At 66.4% G+C, this 16,728-nt stretch overlaps 1 protein-coding gene across 2 annotated transcripts; it reads right to left on the minus strand.

The window, feature by feature from the left end:
• Positions 1-842: 842 nt before the first annotated feature.
• Positions 843-16,656, minus strand: EFNA2 (ephrin A2). 2 transcript variants are annotated; one of them, XM_058728561.1, is made up of 5 exons: positions 16,084-16,656; positions 15,115-15,265; positions 4,647-4,960; positions 2,518-2,583; positions 843-1,973 (listed from the first exon to the last, which is right to left on the minus strand). In XM_058728561.1, the coding sequence occupies exons 1-5, from the start codon at positions 16,472-16,474 to the stop codon at positions 1,852-1,854; spliced, it is 1,044 nt and encodes a 347-aa protein (XP_058584544.1). In that variant the 5' UTR covers positions 16,475-16,656; the 3' UTR covers positions 843-1,851. The 2 variants fall into 2 exon arrangements, with proteins under 2 accessions (XP_058584544.1, XP_058584543.1); XM_058728560.1 differs by lacking the exons at positions 15,115-15,265; positions 16,084-16,656 and adding an exon at positions 14,237-14,765.
• Between the last annotated feature and the right edge of the window lie 72 nt (positions 16,657-16,728).

Raw genomic sequence — 16,728 nt, forward strand, 5'->3', positions numbered from 1 at the left:
ACGGTTCCTGGGTTTGCGCCCCGCGTCGGGGTGCTTGGGATTCTCTCTCTCTGCCCCTCCCCGCACGCTCTTTCTCTCAAAATAAATAAACGTAAAATTTTAAGAAAAGAAAAGAAAAGAAACGGACAGACCCCACCCTGGCCTGGCCAGTTAGGGAAACTGAGTCGCACGACGGTAGAGCTTGGCTACACAGATGTCACAGGACTTGATCGGACCCTACAAGACCCATCACGGGACGGGAGGATTCGCGCCCCAAGCGGACGATGGGGCGGGAGGCCCTGAGCAGCCCTGGGGGTCCTGGCATCCCAACGGGCCCCTGCCATATACTCGCAGCCAGCCAGGCTCCCCCTCCCCCTCCCAGCTGCCCCAGGGAGCAGAGGACTTGCTTCCATTTGTCAGAGGGGGAAACTGAGGCCCACGGAGGGCAGTGGAGGGTACAGCACCCCGTGAAACGTCCATCCCAGGGCCCAGCCTCCGAACAAGCGAAGAAGCCGTCACGACTGATCCCGGAGGGCCCTCAAAGACGCCTCTGCCTGGCAGATTCCAGACCCGACTCCAAATTATTAGTTCCGAGTGCCCCTCCCGATCCGGGCCGAGGGCCCCAGACACACATGCACATCCTTGAAGTTTACGCTCATTTTATTATAAAAAAATACAGAATCCAAAGTTGATTGTAATGGAGGGGGGGGTCCCGGTCGCCAGCTCCGGGCGTGACGCCACCACCCGCCCACGATGCCCCCTACAAAAGCCCCCCACCCGGCATCCAGGAGCCGTCTCCTGGCGGCCTCGCACCATATATATTTATATATAATATATATAAAACACAGATCAGGAAAGGCGGGTAGGAAATATGAAATCTGTATAAATGCGGTTTGCTTCTTTAAAGTGTCGGGGGGGGGGTGTCTTTTCTTGGTGGTGGCCCCCGTGTTTCCTTTTGTCCTGTTTTCTTTTCTCTTACAAACGTTATTAGTTCGGAGAGTAGGGGCAGGGGCTCCGACAGACACACGAGCTTATTGCGAAGTGCGGCTTCTACTCTAAAAAGTCCCCCCACCCCCCCCAGCAAAATAAAAGTGCCCCCCTCCCATGAAGGGGTAAGAAAAAAAGAAACTTTCCAGGCCATCCTTAGGAATACAGTAAAAATAAATCACAGTATATACTTGCTGGCTCTATTTACAGAAATGTCACGTCTTCTGGGCCTCGGGGGCAAGCGGGTGAGGCTGGGGGGACCGGGCGGGGCCTAAGCGGTTCTAAGACGTGGGGGCGGGGGCTCTGATGGGGCCAGGGCTCCACACGGGGCTCTCTGGTGAGGCACCCTGGAGGGAGGAGGTGGGGGGGGAGTGGGGAGTGGGGGGTGGGGGGTGGGGGTGGGGTCTGAGGTGGGCTCTGATTCCTGGGCCGGAATTAGGGGCACGCATCCCCGGCCCCTTCCGTCTCAGACCGGCCTGTCCCAGGGCACCTGGAGGGTCGACCAGACCAGGGGTCTCCCGATCCCCGTGCCCCGGGGGGGCCAGGGACCCACGCAGCATCCACTCTGTCTCCTTCCCAAAGTTACCGGCAACAGCAAGGAATAAATTAAATTAAAAACTCAAGTCTTTCTGATTCCGCCGTGAAAGAAAAGCCCTAGCGAGAGGTTCTTGGGCTCTCCGGCACCCTGGAAGGAATGGCTTGGCCGGGGGGCTGGACAGACACCCGGCCTCTCAGGCATCAGGGCCTTTAGCCGCGCCCCCCAGGGCTGGCCCTGGGGCGGTGGACAGCCCCCCCCCCCCCCCCCTGCCTGGCAGGGCAGCACCAGTCGTGGGAGAAACGGAGTCTCTAGCTGGTCTCTAGGCGGGGCATCCAGGTGGGCCGGGACTAGGAGCCCAGGAGGGTCCACAGCACAGGGACGGTGCTGAGGACCAGCTGGCAGGCGCCCAAGCCACTGCACGAGTTATTGCTGGTGAAGATGGGCTCCGGGGCCTCGTACAGGGTCTCGTCTGGGGGGACACGGAGGCAGGATGGTCAGCAGGTGGCCCCCCTCCCCACGGGGCTGCACCCCCACGCCCACAGTCTGCCTCAGCTGTCCCTCCCAGACCCGGACATTTCTGTCCATCTCGGTCGGGGCTGTGCCTTTTGTGCAGAGCATGGCAAACAGCGGGTGCCAAATGCGTGTCCGGCGCCTGGGTGAAGTCACAAGGCTGCGGAGACGCCCCCCCCTTCTCTGCGTGTGGCTTTGATGCTTCAAGAGCTCAGAACGTGGGCCCTTTGGCCTACACTCTTGGATGAAGGGAGCCACGGCCTCAGCAGAGGGCCCGGTCACGGACTTCACCCTCAGTCCCGAAGGTCTGAAACGCCGTCCTTGTTCACACGTGAGGAGACTGAGGCTCGGGGTCAGGAGCCGCCCCCGCCATCGCTGAGGTTGAGGGACTCCCCGGGCTGTGTTGGGACCACCCCCTGGCTCTGCCGAGCCCTCCGTGGGCTCTGTGGGCTCGGGACACAAGGGTGGGGGGTGAAACCCTGCACGATGCCCCGAGCACTTACTGGCTGGCCGCACGTAAACCTTCAGCCTCAGGCAGGGTCGGTCCACAGCATTGGGCGGTGTGGCAGCTGGAAGAGAGGGGGGTGGGGGTTGTGGAGCAGGGGGCTCTCAGTGCCAGAGACCTCCTGGGGCTACATCCCCTTCCCCACACTGGTAACTCGACCCCGACCCAAGGCTACAAGGCTACGGGAGGTTCCGCCCATAAAACTCCTAACCACACCTCAAAGCCCTAGACACAATGCCCTCTATTTCCCAGAAGTCCTCCCGCATACTTCCCCTGCCCCTCCCTCCGCTGAACCCCGACCCCAGAGACTGGGGGTGCCTGTGTCTGGTTCCACGTCACCCCAAGGCAGCACAGAGCAAAGTTCGAAGGTGTTGAATGAAAATGTTTTTAACCGGTCAGAAAAAAAAAAAAAAAAAAAAAATCAGTGTCACCAAATGACTGATCTGGGATCGAATACCTGCTCTCTGGTGTCTGTGGGCAACTCACCCCCTATCTGGGCCTCGTGCGTCGCACAGTGAGTGCTCTGGAAATGATCGCTTCCATCTGGGGGCTCCCAGAAGCCAGTCACCCCTGGGAGACAGGCTACGCGCCCACCTCGCGCGGAGAGGGACGCACCCTGCTGGAGGTCACGGGGGGGCCGAAGCGTTCCACCCTTCCTGCTCCCTGCCTCTCGGCCCACACGGCCCACGGAAGCTCCCGGAGGGGCCGGGGTCACACCACAGCTGTGAGTCATGCGGGAGGCGGCCTGGGGACCAGGGTACGGAGGGGAAGGAGGCCTGAAGCCCAGTGGGGGCCACGGCGGTTCACGTGTGACGACGGCACGGGCACACCCCCCCCACCCCGTGTGCACGACCCGGCACACGGACACGCTCAGGCCCGTCCCCCTGTCCTCCTGGTGGCCAGTGCCTCTGCCCGCCCCCCAGAAGCCCCTCACGCTGGAAGATGAAGACAAAAAAGCGTGGAATAAAAATAACATTCGTCATAGAGTAATTACAATAATTATCTTTATGAAACTCCCGTCCTGGAAAGAAAAATGTAATTTTTCTCGTATTACGAGGCCTTAATTTAAACACCTTCTCCCTTCCTCCACCCGCTTCTTCCTTGAATTAAAAGGAAAGAAAAATCCAAGTAGAGCGGAAAGAACGAAGCCTCACAGAGTTTAATGTGACGCAGCGGGAAGGAGGGTAGCGAGGGGCTGCGTCTCCCCACAGCCCCAGGGGCGGACCCCGCGCCCCACCTGGCTCCCTGCGGGCCCCCACGAGGCCGAGAGATGGGGATCTCCGTGCCCCTCGGGGTCGCAGTGGCTCTGCAGAGGCATCAGCCCCACACCAACGCGGGCTCCCCGATGCCCCCATGCCGGTGGGGACAACGCCTAGACTCCCGCGTTCCTGGCTAAGTCCCTGCAGAGTAACGGGCTGCCAAGGGCACAGCAGCGTCCTGTCCCCAGACCCTGCCATTGGCACTTTAGGGGGAGGAAGAAGGATGCCCCTGGAATCCCTCCCCCCTCCCATGTGCAGCAGAGCCAGGGACAGCCTCCCTCAGCCCCGCCCACTCGCCCGGCGGGGCTGTGCCTGAGGGTCCCCAAGCCCTGAAAAGCAGCTCCCACAGTCCTCGGGGAATCTTGGGCCAGGTGGGCCTGGTGGGGGGGAGATGGTGGGGGAGGGTGGCCGGGGGAGGGCCTGGGAGCTCCCTGCCGAAGCCAGGGTGTGATGGGCAGAACCCGAGCTCTGCCTTCGCCCCTGGCTTTGACCATGCTCCCCTCCCCCACCAGAGTCCCTACACCCGTTTCCGGGGGGGGGGGGGGGGGCGGGGGGGGGCAGTGACCACCCCTGATCTCAGTGCCCGCAAGTTGATGGTGGAGCCCAAAGGCCCAGTGGCTTGATCCAGAGACAGGTCACAGAGGGGCATCTGCGGGTCTGTGACCTCAGCCCCACTCTGAGCCTCAGTTTCCCCATCTGAAAATGGGAACTCTAGATAGTGAGGCCTCTGGGGCTTGCGAGAAGGATGATTCCATTCAAGCGCTTGACCCGGGAGACACAGAGGCCAAGGCTGGGCCAGACCCCACCCCCCAGGCACCCCCGGCCCCCCTCCTGCACCCCCGCCCCCCCCCCCCGCCCCCGCACTCACAGATGTAGTAGTACTCGTGTCCCGGACGGAACTCGAAGCCGAGGGAGAAGGGCGTGAAGAGCTGGAACTTCTCCGAGAACTTGAGCGGCCCCCCGGGCGCCGCGGGCCGGTTGCACTCCCAGCGCTTGAAGCCGCGCTGCCGGTGGTCGCAGGACGCGTGGCCCTCGCCGTTGACCATGTACAGCACGTAGTGCTCCATGCGCTCGGCCGGCGGCAGCGGCGCCCCGTAGTGCGGGCAGTAGATGTCCAGGTAGTCGTTGATGCTGACCTCCACCGTGTAGCCCCCGCCGTCGTCCGCCGCGCCCGCGTGGAACCTGGGCCCCGCGGTCCGCGCGGGGAGGCCGGGGGGGGGGGCGGGGAGCACGAGGGGCACCGGGTCAGCGCCGGCGGTTGCGGGCCGGGCCGGGGGCGGGGCCGGCGCGGGCCCACGTGCCCCACCCCCACCCCCTCCCCCCCCAGGCCGCCCGGAGCCTCCCGCCCGCCACGAGGCGGGCGTCGGGGGAGGAGGGGCGGTCGCCTCGCCGGGCATTCTGGGTAACCGCATGCAACGCAGCAGGTGCGGAGCCCCCGGGACCCAGCCTCCCTCCCGTAGGCCGCGCGTCCGGGCCCTTCCGTGACGGGGCCGGCACAAGCTGCCCCCGCTCCCCGTTACGAAGTCCCTCTCCAAATAAACGTTACTGCTTGACTGCCACGTCCCCTCCTCCAGGCAGCCCCCAGGCTGCCCACCACAGGCAGCCCCCGTAGCTCTTCTTCGGCAGATCTGACTGCCAAGGCGGCACAGGTGGGTGGGGCCTGGAGCTGGGTGTTCTGGACCCCTCTCCTAGCGTCAGTTTCCTTGCGGGGGGGGGGGGGGGTGGGCAGGGTTTGGCGTGAAGGTCGCCCCAGCCCAGCTCAGAGGTGCTCTGGGTTCCGCCCCCAGCCTCAACTCCTTACATCCAGTATGACTCCAGCAAGTCCGGGGATCTCCCTCCAGGGCCTCTGCGACTTGACAATTGCCCCCCAACCTCCCGGTCACCTCACCAGGTTCCCCCACCCCTGCCGCCTCCGCCCCTCAGCCCCGCTTCCCAGCCTTTGCCCTGGAGGTCCCAACTGTCAGGCAGCCTGTGCACGCAGCCTTGGGGAGCCCCCCCCAGACCCAGCTTCGTCTGGCGAGGATGGAAGTCAGCTCCCCCCACCATCACCGCCTCAGGCCACAGCGACAGGAGCCCTTAGATCTCCCGGACGTGGTCTCCTGGGTCCCTGTCATGTAAACGCAGCCTGGACCGAGGAGGGACAAGGGGGCCTCCGGAGAGGAGCTTTATTAGCACATAAAAGGCCTAAAAGCAGAGGAGGGGTGGGAAGCCCCTTCTCCCTCTCCGTACAGGCATGGAAACTGAGGCCCAGTGAGGGTCGACAGCAGAAGGGGCCCAGGCTGCTTGGACCCCAGCTTGGCCACGCCACGCCTCTGTGGCACAGTCCGCGGGAGGGAGCCGAGGTGCGGCCCCCATGCCGAGCAACTGGGGGGGGGGGGCAGGATTATCAGCCGGCATTGGCTGCCCCCCTGCAGCCCGGAGGCTCTGTGCCAGGTCAGGGCGGCTCCGGGGACCCCAGAGGGGGGAGTGAGGCAGCGAGAGACCTTGCTCACTCGTGCCTCAGTTTCCCAACCTGACACAGGAGATCTCGGAGGATGTCAAGTCTGCGGCTGAGGCGCAGACTCCCGAGAATTCCAGCTCGGAGAGTCGGAGGGAGCAGACTCACCTCCAGCCCTTCCCTGCTCTCGGACCGCCCAGGAATGGGGAGCTCTGCCCACCCCCACAGAAGTGGGACGCTGTTTGCAGATTCAGTGAATACAGCAGAGAGACTCAGGGAGTGGAGGTCAGTTGGGGGCTGCAGATAGTTCTGTGTTCAGGCTCGGGCTTGCACCCAGCTAGGTCTTGTGGTTCATTCTCGTCTCAAGCCTCAGTTTCCAACTCTGTACAGTGGGGACAGTCTTTGAGAACACCAGTTGTGTACATAGCAGGCCCTGCACAGAGGCAGGGCAGCCCAAAGTCAGGCTGGGACAGGGTCAGGGTCAGGCTCACAGCAGGGTCAGGCTGGGACCAGGGTCAGGCTAGGTCAGGGTCAGGCTCACAGCAGGGCCAGGTTCAGGGCCAGGGTCAGGCTCAAAGCAGGGTCAGGGTCAGGCTCATAAGAGGGCCAGGCTGGGTCAGAGTCAGGCTGGGACAGGATCAGGCTGGAGCAGGGTCAGGGTCAGGCTGGGACAGGGACAGGGTCAGGCTGGGGTAGGGTCAGGCTGGAGCAGAGTCAGGGTCAGGCTCACAGCAGGGCCAGGCTGGGGCAGGGCCAGGCTGAGACAGGGTCAGGGTCAGGCTTGGACAAGGTCAGGATCAGGCTGGGATAGGGACAGGGTCAGGCTCACAGCAGGGTCAGGCTGGGACCAGGGTCAGGCTAGGTCAGGGTCAGGCTCACAGCAGGGTCAGGCTGGGACCAGGGTCAGGCTAGGTCAGGGTCAGGCTCACAGCAGGGCCAGGGTCAGGCTGGGACAGGGACAGGGTCAGGCTGGGGTAGGGTCAGGCTGGAGCAGAGTCAGGGTCAGGCTCACAGCAGGGCCAGGCTGGGACCAGGGTCGGGCTAGGTCAGGGTCAGGCTCACAGCAGGGCCAGGGTCAGGACCAGGGTCAGGCTCAAAGCAGGGTCAGGGTCAGGCTGGGACAGGGACAGGGTCAGGCTGGGGTAGGGACAGGGTCAGGCTGGGGTAGGGTCAGGCTCATAGCAGGGTCAGGCTGGGGCAGGGTTAGGCAGCGACCGTGCCCATCCCTTGGGCTGCCCCTCGGCTGGCCAAGCACGGGTGTCTCACGGACTGGCTGTGTTCTCTGGCCGCTTGGGCGAGATCGATGCAAAAGCCACTCCAGGCTTTTTCAAAAGTCGTTTTCGCTCCTTCCCAGCCCATTGAAAGCCCCATTGATCAGCCAATCGATGACAGCCGTGGCCAAGCGCCTGCCAGGACCACCCAGGCCCGACCCTGCAGGGGAGGTGGAGGTGGGGAAACCATGGTGTGGGGGGAGGGGGCGTACAGGACCGGCCGCCGTGCAGGCCCCGGCCCCCTCTGGTCCTCAGTTTCCCCTCTCCTCCCTGGCCTCTGCTGCAGGGATGTATGCTCAGCCTGAAAGGGAAGAGCTCAGCTCTCTGCGGAGCCTCGCAAGACGCATGGACTCGAGGGTGGGGCTGCCGGGGCATCGCAGACTCCCCACCCCACCCCTGCCCGTGCTTGTCCATGGTGTCTGCCTCCCCTGCACTGGACCAATATCGTTCTCCTCTCCCGTTTAATCTCCCGAAAAACGTCCAAAAGCGAGGCTGCTTTGCTGGCTCAGAGGCTGGATGCTTGGGCCCCGCCAGGCGGGCCAGTCTCCTGGCCTCCCCAAATCCGGGGCTCGCTTTTCTGAGTGTAAATCAGACCCACTGACTCGCTGACTCAGAGCTCCCCCATCGCTCAGAATAAAACCCACGGTCCTCCCGGGTCACGAGGCCCGTATGGCCTCACTGTTTCCACCCAAGTTGTCCCCCATCTGCCCCCAGCTCCCTCCTTCCAGCCACACCAGCCTTCTGGCTGCTCCGGTTCCCACCCCAGGGCCTTTGCATGTGCTCCTCTGCCCAGCCTGCTCTCTCCCGCCTCCTCCACCTCATCACATATCTCATTCCAACATCATCATATTTTTACCTTTACACAGTCTGCTGTCTGTCCCCCCCACACACCCGCCCCGGACCCTGGGGGCCAGCCTCCTTCTCCACCCCTTTCCCTCACTGCCGGCACAGGCCTCGTGCACAGTGCCTCCGCACGTTTGTTGATCAAACAAAGGCCAAAGATTCAAGGTCTTTGAGGTGCCAGAGTCACAGGGAGCAGACGGTGACCCACACATGGGGTGAGGACCCCTGGCAGGTGCGTCCCAGAAGAAGCCCCCACCCCCCCAGCTCTGGCTGCCTAAGCGGACCATTGTTTTCCCCTCCCCGGCTCTAAAATAGCGATGGCCTTGCTGCGTTGGCATTTCCCGGTTCCAAGTTGGCGGGCAAACCAGGGGCGGGCGCCTGGCCCCTACTCAGGGTGGCGCCTGTGCGGGGGGAAGGGCCCAACCCCAAAACCAAGCCGGTGCAAGCAAGACAAAGCTTTCATTTTCTCCATTAGTGAGGAAGCCTGATATGCAAATGCTCCATGGGAGCAGCAGAGAGAGATAAAAACTCTCACTAAGGGGTTAATGACTGACTTGGGACGGGTTCCCAGACAGAGGGCTCCTGAGGCTTTCAGAGTACAGCCCTTCCCCTCCCGTGCCACACCTTCACCCCCACTCTCGTTCACCCTGCCGGCTGCTGCCAACGTGCACTCCTCCAGGCAGCCCTCCCAGCCCCTGGCGACCCGAGCCTGCCCGCCAAACCCACCCCTACCCCGCAGCTAATTAGCTCCAATCGGGCCATTGTCAAGTCATTAGACGCTAATAGCAAAGCAACTAATTAGGAGTCTCGCCCAAAATGGGAGTGGGGAGGGCTGTGCCACCCCCCCAGACTAGAAGTTGAGGCAGGGGTGAGGCGCCAGCAAGCTGAAGCCCACCCTGCCAGCTGCACTTGGGACCAGCTCCCTGGTCTGAACCCAATCACGCCGCCTAGTGACCAAGACCCCAGGGAAGGACACACCCAGGCGGGCCCTGGGTGGGCAGCAGGGTCCCGCCGAGGCCCAGGCCGGGGCAGGGTCAGCCCCTCCCCACCGCCATCCCCGGCGAGGCCCAAGACCTCGGCACGCACCCCCAGCTTTCTGAGGGGTCGAGAAGACATTCCCCACCTGAGGCCTGGCCACCTTCCTTCTGCTGCGGCGAGGGGTGGGGGGGGGGGGGGGAGCTCCGGTGCTGGGGGGAGCCTCAGAGAAACACGGGCTCCCAGGTGGTGCGGGGTCAGCCTCGGGGAGGCTGTGTGCGGAGGGGGTGGGTAACTGAAGCAACGACCTGACCCCGGAGCTGAAGCCAGAGGTCAGCCCCGCCTCTGGGCCCCGGGGTCAGCAGCACACAGGACGTGGCTGTCCTGGACCCCCCCGCCCCCACCCCCCAGTGTCCTTAGCCGGCCTTGGACGCAGCAGCCTCTAGGACTGGGGACAGCCCGACCGGCCCGCCTTCCCCGGAGCCATGGGTGAGTCACTGTCTCTGGGTCCATGAAAGGGAGGCATAACGGGGTGGGCAGATCGGACGGGTGTATGGCTGTGGCTGGGCCGGCCGAGGGGGCAACTTGGCTCGTGTAGTGAACGGAGCTGCTTGAAACCAAAATCCCCAGGTCCAACAGGGCGACCGAGGCGTGGCAGCCGAGCCCCCAGGGCGCAAGAGAGCAGGCATGGGGGTGAGACCCCGGCCAGGGCTGGCCTGCCAAAGTGTGGCTGACGTGGGGACCGAGCTGTGCCGGTGCACCTAGCTGTCATCCGTGTGGAGGCCAAGACGTGGCATGGGGTCCGGGGGGGGGGGGGCACAGCCGAGCCCTCCCCCTGGACCCATCTCCAAAGGAGAAAAGTCCCCCCAAAGCCACGCCACGGGGCAAGGCTGGCCGCGTCTCCCGCTCCTGAGGATAAGGAGAGGGGTGCGGGCCTGGCTTAGGGGTTGCGGGACGGGCCGATAGAAGGAGACGGCCGGGCCCTCAGAAACACCGCCCCCCCAGACCCCGTGAACGCATGTGCTGCCCCAAGAACCACGTCCACGGGTGACCCCGAGGGACCCGCAGACCTCACGGAGACGTGTGGGGAGGCCCGGAGGTCAGAGCTGCCAGAGCCAACGCAGGCACAGCGCCCCAAGGGGAGGCACCGAGGCTGGGGACAGGGAAGGCCCAGCTGCCCATCAGACCCCAGAGGCAGACCCGGACAGAAGTTGCCCAGGCCCGTAGTGGGGGGGAGGGGGGGGGGCGGCCCTCAGAACTGCCCCCCCCCCCGGCCCCCTCAGCTGTTTCTTGCCCTGTCCTTCGGGCTGGACCGTCGCTGTCCATGCAGATTTGGGGTCCAGCCCCAGAAGCCCCTGTGTTCACCCGCAGGAGCTGCCTCGGTTTCCCTCTCTGTCGGGGACGTCTGAGCCCCTGGGGTCACGCCGGGGCCTTGCCCGGCCACAAGGGCCCGGCCACCGTCTGCTGACCGCCACACCTGTCGGCCCCCACTTACGGAGACGCGGAGGCTCGGGGCGGCCCAGCCCCCTGCCTGAGCTCGGGCCCGGGCTCCCCGCGGCACCCCCGGGCCCCACCCTCAGGCCTCGGGTGCCCAGACCCAAGCGGTCTCGCCCTCCAAGCTCTGAAAGCCAGGCAGACTGACCTCTCTCGAACAAAACCAAAAACCCTCCTACAGCAAAATATGGCATCACCCGGTCAAAGCCACTTCTCCCCGGGCCGCGGGCAGGGCTGCAGCGCCACGGGGACCAGGGAGGCCCGACGCCTCCACCGTGGGAAAGACCCTCTCCGGTTGCCATTTTCCTATCTGCACCCCCACACGCGGAAGCACACGCAGCCCCCTTCAAACGCTCCCGCGGCCCCGAGCCGCCCGGTGCGGGTTTGTTCCGGGCCCACAGCCCCCGCCCGCATCGGCACCACGAGCACGGGCAGGCCCGCGCTCGCCACTCGGGTGGGGGGACTCGGGGACAGCGGGCGCCCTGCACAGTCCCCCGGCGAGGACCCACCCGGCTCGAGGAGGGGACAGAGGAGGAGAGCCAGCCGTGCCGCCATCGCCGGAACCGTCCGCCCCCTCACCGGGGGCCCTGGGACGGCCGGGGCCGGGCCGCACGCGCAGCCACACGCGTGCCCTCCGCTCACAGATGCGCTAAAGACACACGTGTGCGCGCCCCGCACGCACACACCCCCCCCCGTCCTCCCCGGTGCAGACACGCACACGCGGACGGGCACGCGCACCCCCGGGCACGCGCATTCCACGCGCAGACGCGCCGTGCGAACACGTGCACGCACTCTGGCACAATCACGCACGCGCGTGTGCAAACATGTCAGAGCCGGGAGGCACATGCGTCACCCTGCCACGCAGGCGTGTGTGTGAGCGACCCCTGCACGCCGCGGGAAAGAGCACGCGAGTGCACGCGGCGACACAGGCGGAGACACAGAAGCCTGAGCCGGAGGCGCGCCGACCTTCCCCACACACACAGCACGAGCCCCCCGCGGCGGCACATGCGGCCCCGCCGGAGGGCCCAGCCCCACCCGGCCGCGGACAGGTGCAAGGACCAGGGAGGAGCCGGCGCGCGGCCGGCCTGCGGGGGTGACCCGCCTGCGGGGGTGACCCGGACAGCGGGGCCCCACCCTGCCGCGGCGGTGATGGTGGGTGCGGGGCTCGCTCGGCCACGTCCACCAGCCGCGTGTGCGCAGGACATGCGCTGCGCGGCAGGAGGATGTGACTGGGAAAACAGAGCCACATACTTACTACCTTGGTGCAGGTACGAGGCCGGCCCGGGCACGCGTGGCCGGCCTCACCGCGCCACTGCCTGTCCGTTCCCCACATGAGCACACCCGTCCCTCCAGCTCCCGCACGACCGCCTGCCCCCCACCCCAGTGTGCCCAACCCTGGCTCTGACCCCTTCCCTGCTGTGCCTTTTGTGTGCGCCCCTTCTCTTGGGCACCCCCCCCCCCATCTCCTCCACCTGCCGCCGCACCGATCCGTTACTAACCCAGCCGGGTCTCTCGTCTCTACCCGCGGGACTGCCGCCAGCTCCAGGCCTGCTCGCGGACCCTGCACCTCTGCCCTGGGCAGCCGCCCCCGGGGAAATCACCATTCCTGGGTGCCCTTGGACCCGAGGCCCGACACCGCCCCTCCTCCCGTGTCCGACACGCACCCTGTCACCGGCTGCAGGTTCCAGGCCAGCCGGCCCCGGGCAGCGAACCTCCGGAGAGGTCCCTGGGCCACCGAGGCCCTCGGGCAGCTGGTCGGAACAGGACTGTCAGGTCAGCAGCAGGAGGCGCTCGGGTGTGAGGCCAGAGCCGGGCACCTGGGGCTGCCTCGTCCCCACCCCCCGGCCGGGATCCTGTCCACAGCCCTGTGGCAGGTGGGGCGGCAGGCAGCCCCAACCACCCCCTTCCGTCCCCATTCGAGGCTCCTCGTGTGTTTGGCGTTTGCTAGAACAAAGGACAGGCCATGCCTGGGACGGAGATTCCAAAGCTGAAACCAAAAACTTGGGCCGGGGAGGCGCTGCCCGCTGGGCTCCCCCGCTCGGCCGCAGGGAAGAGCCTTAATCAAACCCACATGTGACCAGCAGGGCAAGGCGGCCAGGGAACCCGCTCCGCGGTGGCCTGACTGTCCCTGTGCAGCCCGGGGTCTCGGCCCTCAGCCCCGGGGCCCAACCCCACAGCTGAGCAACTGAGGGGGGCGTCTGGGTGCGCTCCCTGCCCCCCACGGCAGGACAGTGGCTACCCTTGTCCCAGAGCCTGCCTCAAAGACGGCCCTTTATGCAACTTTCTGCCCGACAGTAACGGGATGGCAGAGGACAGTGAGGGTGTCTTGACCGGCACTTGAAAGGGAGAGAAAGTGACCAGTGGCAGAGGGGCAGGAAGCAGAGAGGCTGGCCTCCTCACTCCCATGCGCAGCCCAGCCGGCCCTGGGAACGCCGTGGGAGCCTGGGTGCTGGGGCTGACCCCTCGGAGTGCTGGGCTCCAAACCCCATCTCCCGTGGGCCCCCCGGCCTTGGAGAGCCGGCGGTGGCCCAGAGGCTTCTGCAGATATCCAGGACATGGTCAGTTACCAGCAAACTTTTCTCAGTCGGATTAGCCAGGACTCCGGCTGCCCCCCAAACTGCGCTGGGCGCCGAAGGGGTTGCACGGGCGGCCAGGACACCGCAGCCAGGCGTAGCAGGCTGGGCACGAGGCCACCTGGGTCCCGACCTCCGCTCCTCTCCCCTCACCGTGACCTTGAGCCAGCCACACGTGCATTCTGTGCCTCAGTTTCCCCATCAGCACCGGGAGGACGGGAGAGGATGCCGCCGGGCCAAGACTCCCAGGACCGCTCCTGGGTGCCTCAGTCTCCCCACCTCTACAAAGCTAGGACCTTGGGCCCCCTGGAGCGAAGACGGTCCTGGTTTGGTAGGGAGGAACAGATCAACTTCCCCGAGTTCACCACGTGGGGACCCACCCGGAGGACGCGCCCACGGACCCCTTGCCCCGGGGGGAGGGGGAGGCCGCGGTCCCCACCCGGCACAGTTCGGCGATGAGGTTCCCCGGGGGATCTCCACGAACTCCGACGCCGGCAGGCGTCCCCGGAGAGGCCCCAGGATGGGGGACCCCCAAGTCCGGGAAAGGAACTCGGGGCCGCCCAGCTTCGGAGGGTCCCCCCCCTCCCCCCCGAACTCCGGGGGCTGGCGGCGCTCTGGGCGCGCAGGGCGTCCGGTGGGGCGCCCTGCGCGTGTGCGGGGGGGAGGATGCACGAGGAGCGGGAGCGCCCCGAACTCCGGGGCGCCGGAACTCCCTGGGGGCTCCCGCCGGGGCCCGCCGGCGCCCCCCGCCCCCGCCCCCGAGGCGGAGCGCGCTCGGGGGCCGCCCAGAGCCCGGGGCGCGGAGGCCGGGGCGGGGGACGCCCGGGGCCCCCGGCGCCGCCTCCCCGCGCGCGGCCGCGCTCACCTGGGGTTGCTGCGGTTCCAGTAGACGGCGTAGCGGTCCGAGTTGGCGCGGGCGGCGTCCTCGGCGCGCGCGAAGGGCGGCGGCGGCGGCGGCAGCGGCAGCAGCAGCAGCAGCAGCGGCAGCAGCGGGCGCTGCGCGGGCGCCATGGCCCCGGTCCGGCCGCCGCGCTCGCCTGGCCGCCGCCTGCCAGCGGTCTCCGCCTCCTCCGCCGCCGCCGCCGAGCGGGCGGGCTCGGGGCGGGCGGGAGGAGGGCGCAACGGCGCTTGGAGATCCCCGGCCGCCCCCCCCCCCCCCCCGCCCGTGCGCGCGCGACCTCGGGCGCCGAGAAGGCAGGCGGCGGGCGGGCGGGCGGGGCGCCGGGGGTCCTCCCCGGGCGCCGGCCCCCCGGCCGCGCGGACTCTCGCAGCGCGGGCCGCCGCCGCAGCCGCCGGGGAGGGGCCGGGGCTCCGGCCTTTGTCCCGCCCGAGCGCCGGGAGGGCCGCGGGCGCCCCCTCCTGCCGCGCCCCGGCCACGCGGGGGGGCCGGGCGGGGGTGGGGGGATGGCCCCCCTCCTGCCTCCGCCGCGCCCACCCCACCCCCCACCCCGGGCCAGACCGTCCGCGACTCGTCCCTCGTCCCTCCCGGTGGGGCTGCCTGCCGGGGGCAGCCCTGGGGTCCTGCCCCCCTCCCCGCCCCCCCCCAGAGACGCGCAACTCCGGGGGGCCTCGAGCCACCACCGCCGCCCCCATCATCCTCACAAGGGTCCCCTGCTGTCCTCTCAGGACAGCAAGGCGGTCTGCGGAGCCTGGCCCCCGGGACAGGAGGAGGCACAGAGACGACTCACCCCCTCTCGGGCCCGCCGTCATTCAGTCATTCCAACCCAGACCCCAAATCCTAACCTGGGCGAGCTAACCAGCTTCATGCCTCCCTGTTCCTTCTGGGCAGGTGTTTTCGGCACGTGCTGGCCCGAGTCCAAAGGCTGGTCCACCACTGCCTCCCTGGGGGACCTCAGGGCAGTCCCTTGTCCTCTGTGGGCCTCTGTTTCCTCTCCTGGGAAAAGGAGCAACAGTCTCTGCTTCAGCTCCTGAGCGTGGGGGGCACAGAACAGGTGCCCACTACACAAGGGATCTGCCCGAGCCACTCAGGGTGGGATCCAAGCCGCCCAAGGTAGGATCCAGGCCAACAGCAGATGAAGTCCATACACAGATGAAATCCGACCCGGGAGCAAGACAGAGAAGGGCATCCGGGCACAGTGCACGGCTTCAGCGATGAGGCCCAGAGTGGTGGCTCCTGGGGAGCTCACTGGGGACCTGTTCCTTCGTTTTCCGGTCTTATGCATGCCACAACCTCTGTCACCAGACTCTGAGTTTATAGAGGTACTATGTCACCAAGTGCCGGCTGGAAACTGCCAGTGGTGCCCAGCTGGGGTCCACCTCTCTGGATTTGTTTCACTTGCCCAGGCCTGGTGAGAGTGAGACCAGAGCCCTTGAACTAGAAGGTCCCCACGGGAGGGAATGTCTCAGGTCCTCGTAAACAGGAACCATTAGAGGCCAGAGACCGGCAAACTAACCTTCACCCCAGCAAAGTGGATGGACCCACGCCAGCCACGTCCCTCCAGGGTGTTGGGGGGCACACGCCACACGACGCCTGAGTTTCTGCCCCCCACCCCTTCCCAACCTTTGCTCTCCGCTGTGCCCTGAGAGTACCTCCCTTTTTTGTGCCATTCAAATTCTGATCATCCATCAAGGCTGGTCCCTGCCCGTGCTTCCCGCCACCCCCCCGGCCCCCACGCCCCCGCCACGAGGAGGTTCTCGGTCCTCTGTCCCCTGGAGAACTCAGCCTGCCTGTCCTGGGTGTTGTTCTCTTACCTGACTGCGGGTACCCGAGTCCCAGGGCCGGCCCTTCAAATAGACTCTCCGGATACCCCTGGCGTGAGGGCCTGGGCTTCCAGCAACACGGGCCCAGCTCAGCCCAGGATGACGGGTCTGGCCCTTTGGAGAGCACAAGGGTGGTGGCGGCCCCCAGTGAGGAAGTCCCCCTTGCACAGCTACGGAGGTGGAGCCTGGCCCAGCCCAGTGTCCCACCTTCTGGAAGCTGCCACTGTTGTCCCACTTGATGGGACCTCACAGTTGGGGCTGGGGTCTCTTCTGTCAAAGCCAGCAGGACGTGAGCCTGCAGGGGGTCAGGGAAACAGAAAGGGCACACCACACAGGGAGGACGCCTCGGCGCAGGCCCAGCAATGGGGCTGCTCATTTGCATGCAGGGGCCACCAAGGCAAGAGCCGCCACTGCCGCTGCCGAGCGGATTTGAGCTGAAGCTGTTTTCCTTCTGTTCTTGTCTCTCTCTCAAGGTCAGAGCCAGAGCAGGGACAGGAACAAAGGCGCGCGTCCCCCATTCAACCTCCCTGCGCCCGCCGGCCGCTCCTGGAGGCGGGGCCCTGGGGAGGGGAGGGCAGGGCAGCTCCAAGGCCTGGCCCCAGGCGAGGTGGGGGTGGGGGCACAGGACCCGCTGCT

This window comes from Neofelis nebulosa, chromosome 4, assembly GCF_028018385.1.
Source record: "Neofelis nebulosa isolate mNeoNeb1 chromosome 4, mNeoNeb1.pri, whole genome shotgun sequence".
Taxonomy (NCBI): domain Eukaryota; kingdom Metazoa; phylum Chordata; class Mammalia; order Carnivora; family Felidae; genus Neofelis; species Neofelis nebulosa.

Bases quoted from the DNA above. Each gene is read 5' to 3' on its own strand.
- EFNA2 (XM_058728561.1), bottom strand. From the start codon at position 16,474: ATGCAAATGAGCAGCCCCATTGCTGGGCCTGCGCCGAGGCGTCCTCCC. The intron at 15,266-16,083 runs GTAAGAGAACAA...TCCTTTTCCCAG, and splicing joins ACTCGGGTACCCGCAGTCAG to GAGAGGAAACAGAGGCCCAC. The intron at 1,974-2,517 runs GTAAGTGCTCGG...GTGTCCCCCCAG, and splicing joins GGTTTACGTGCGGCCAGCCA to ACGAGACCCTGTACGAGGCC.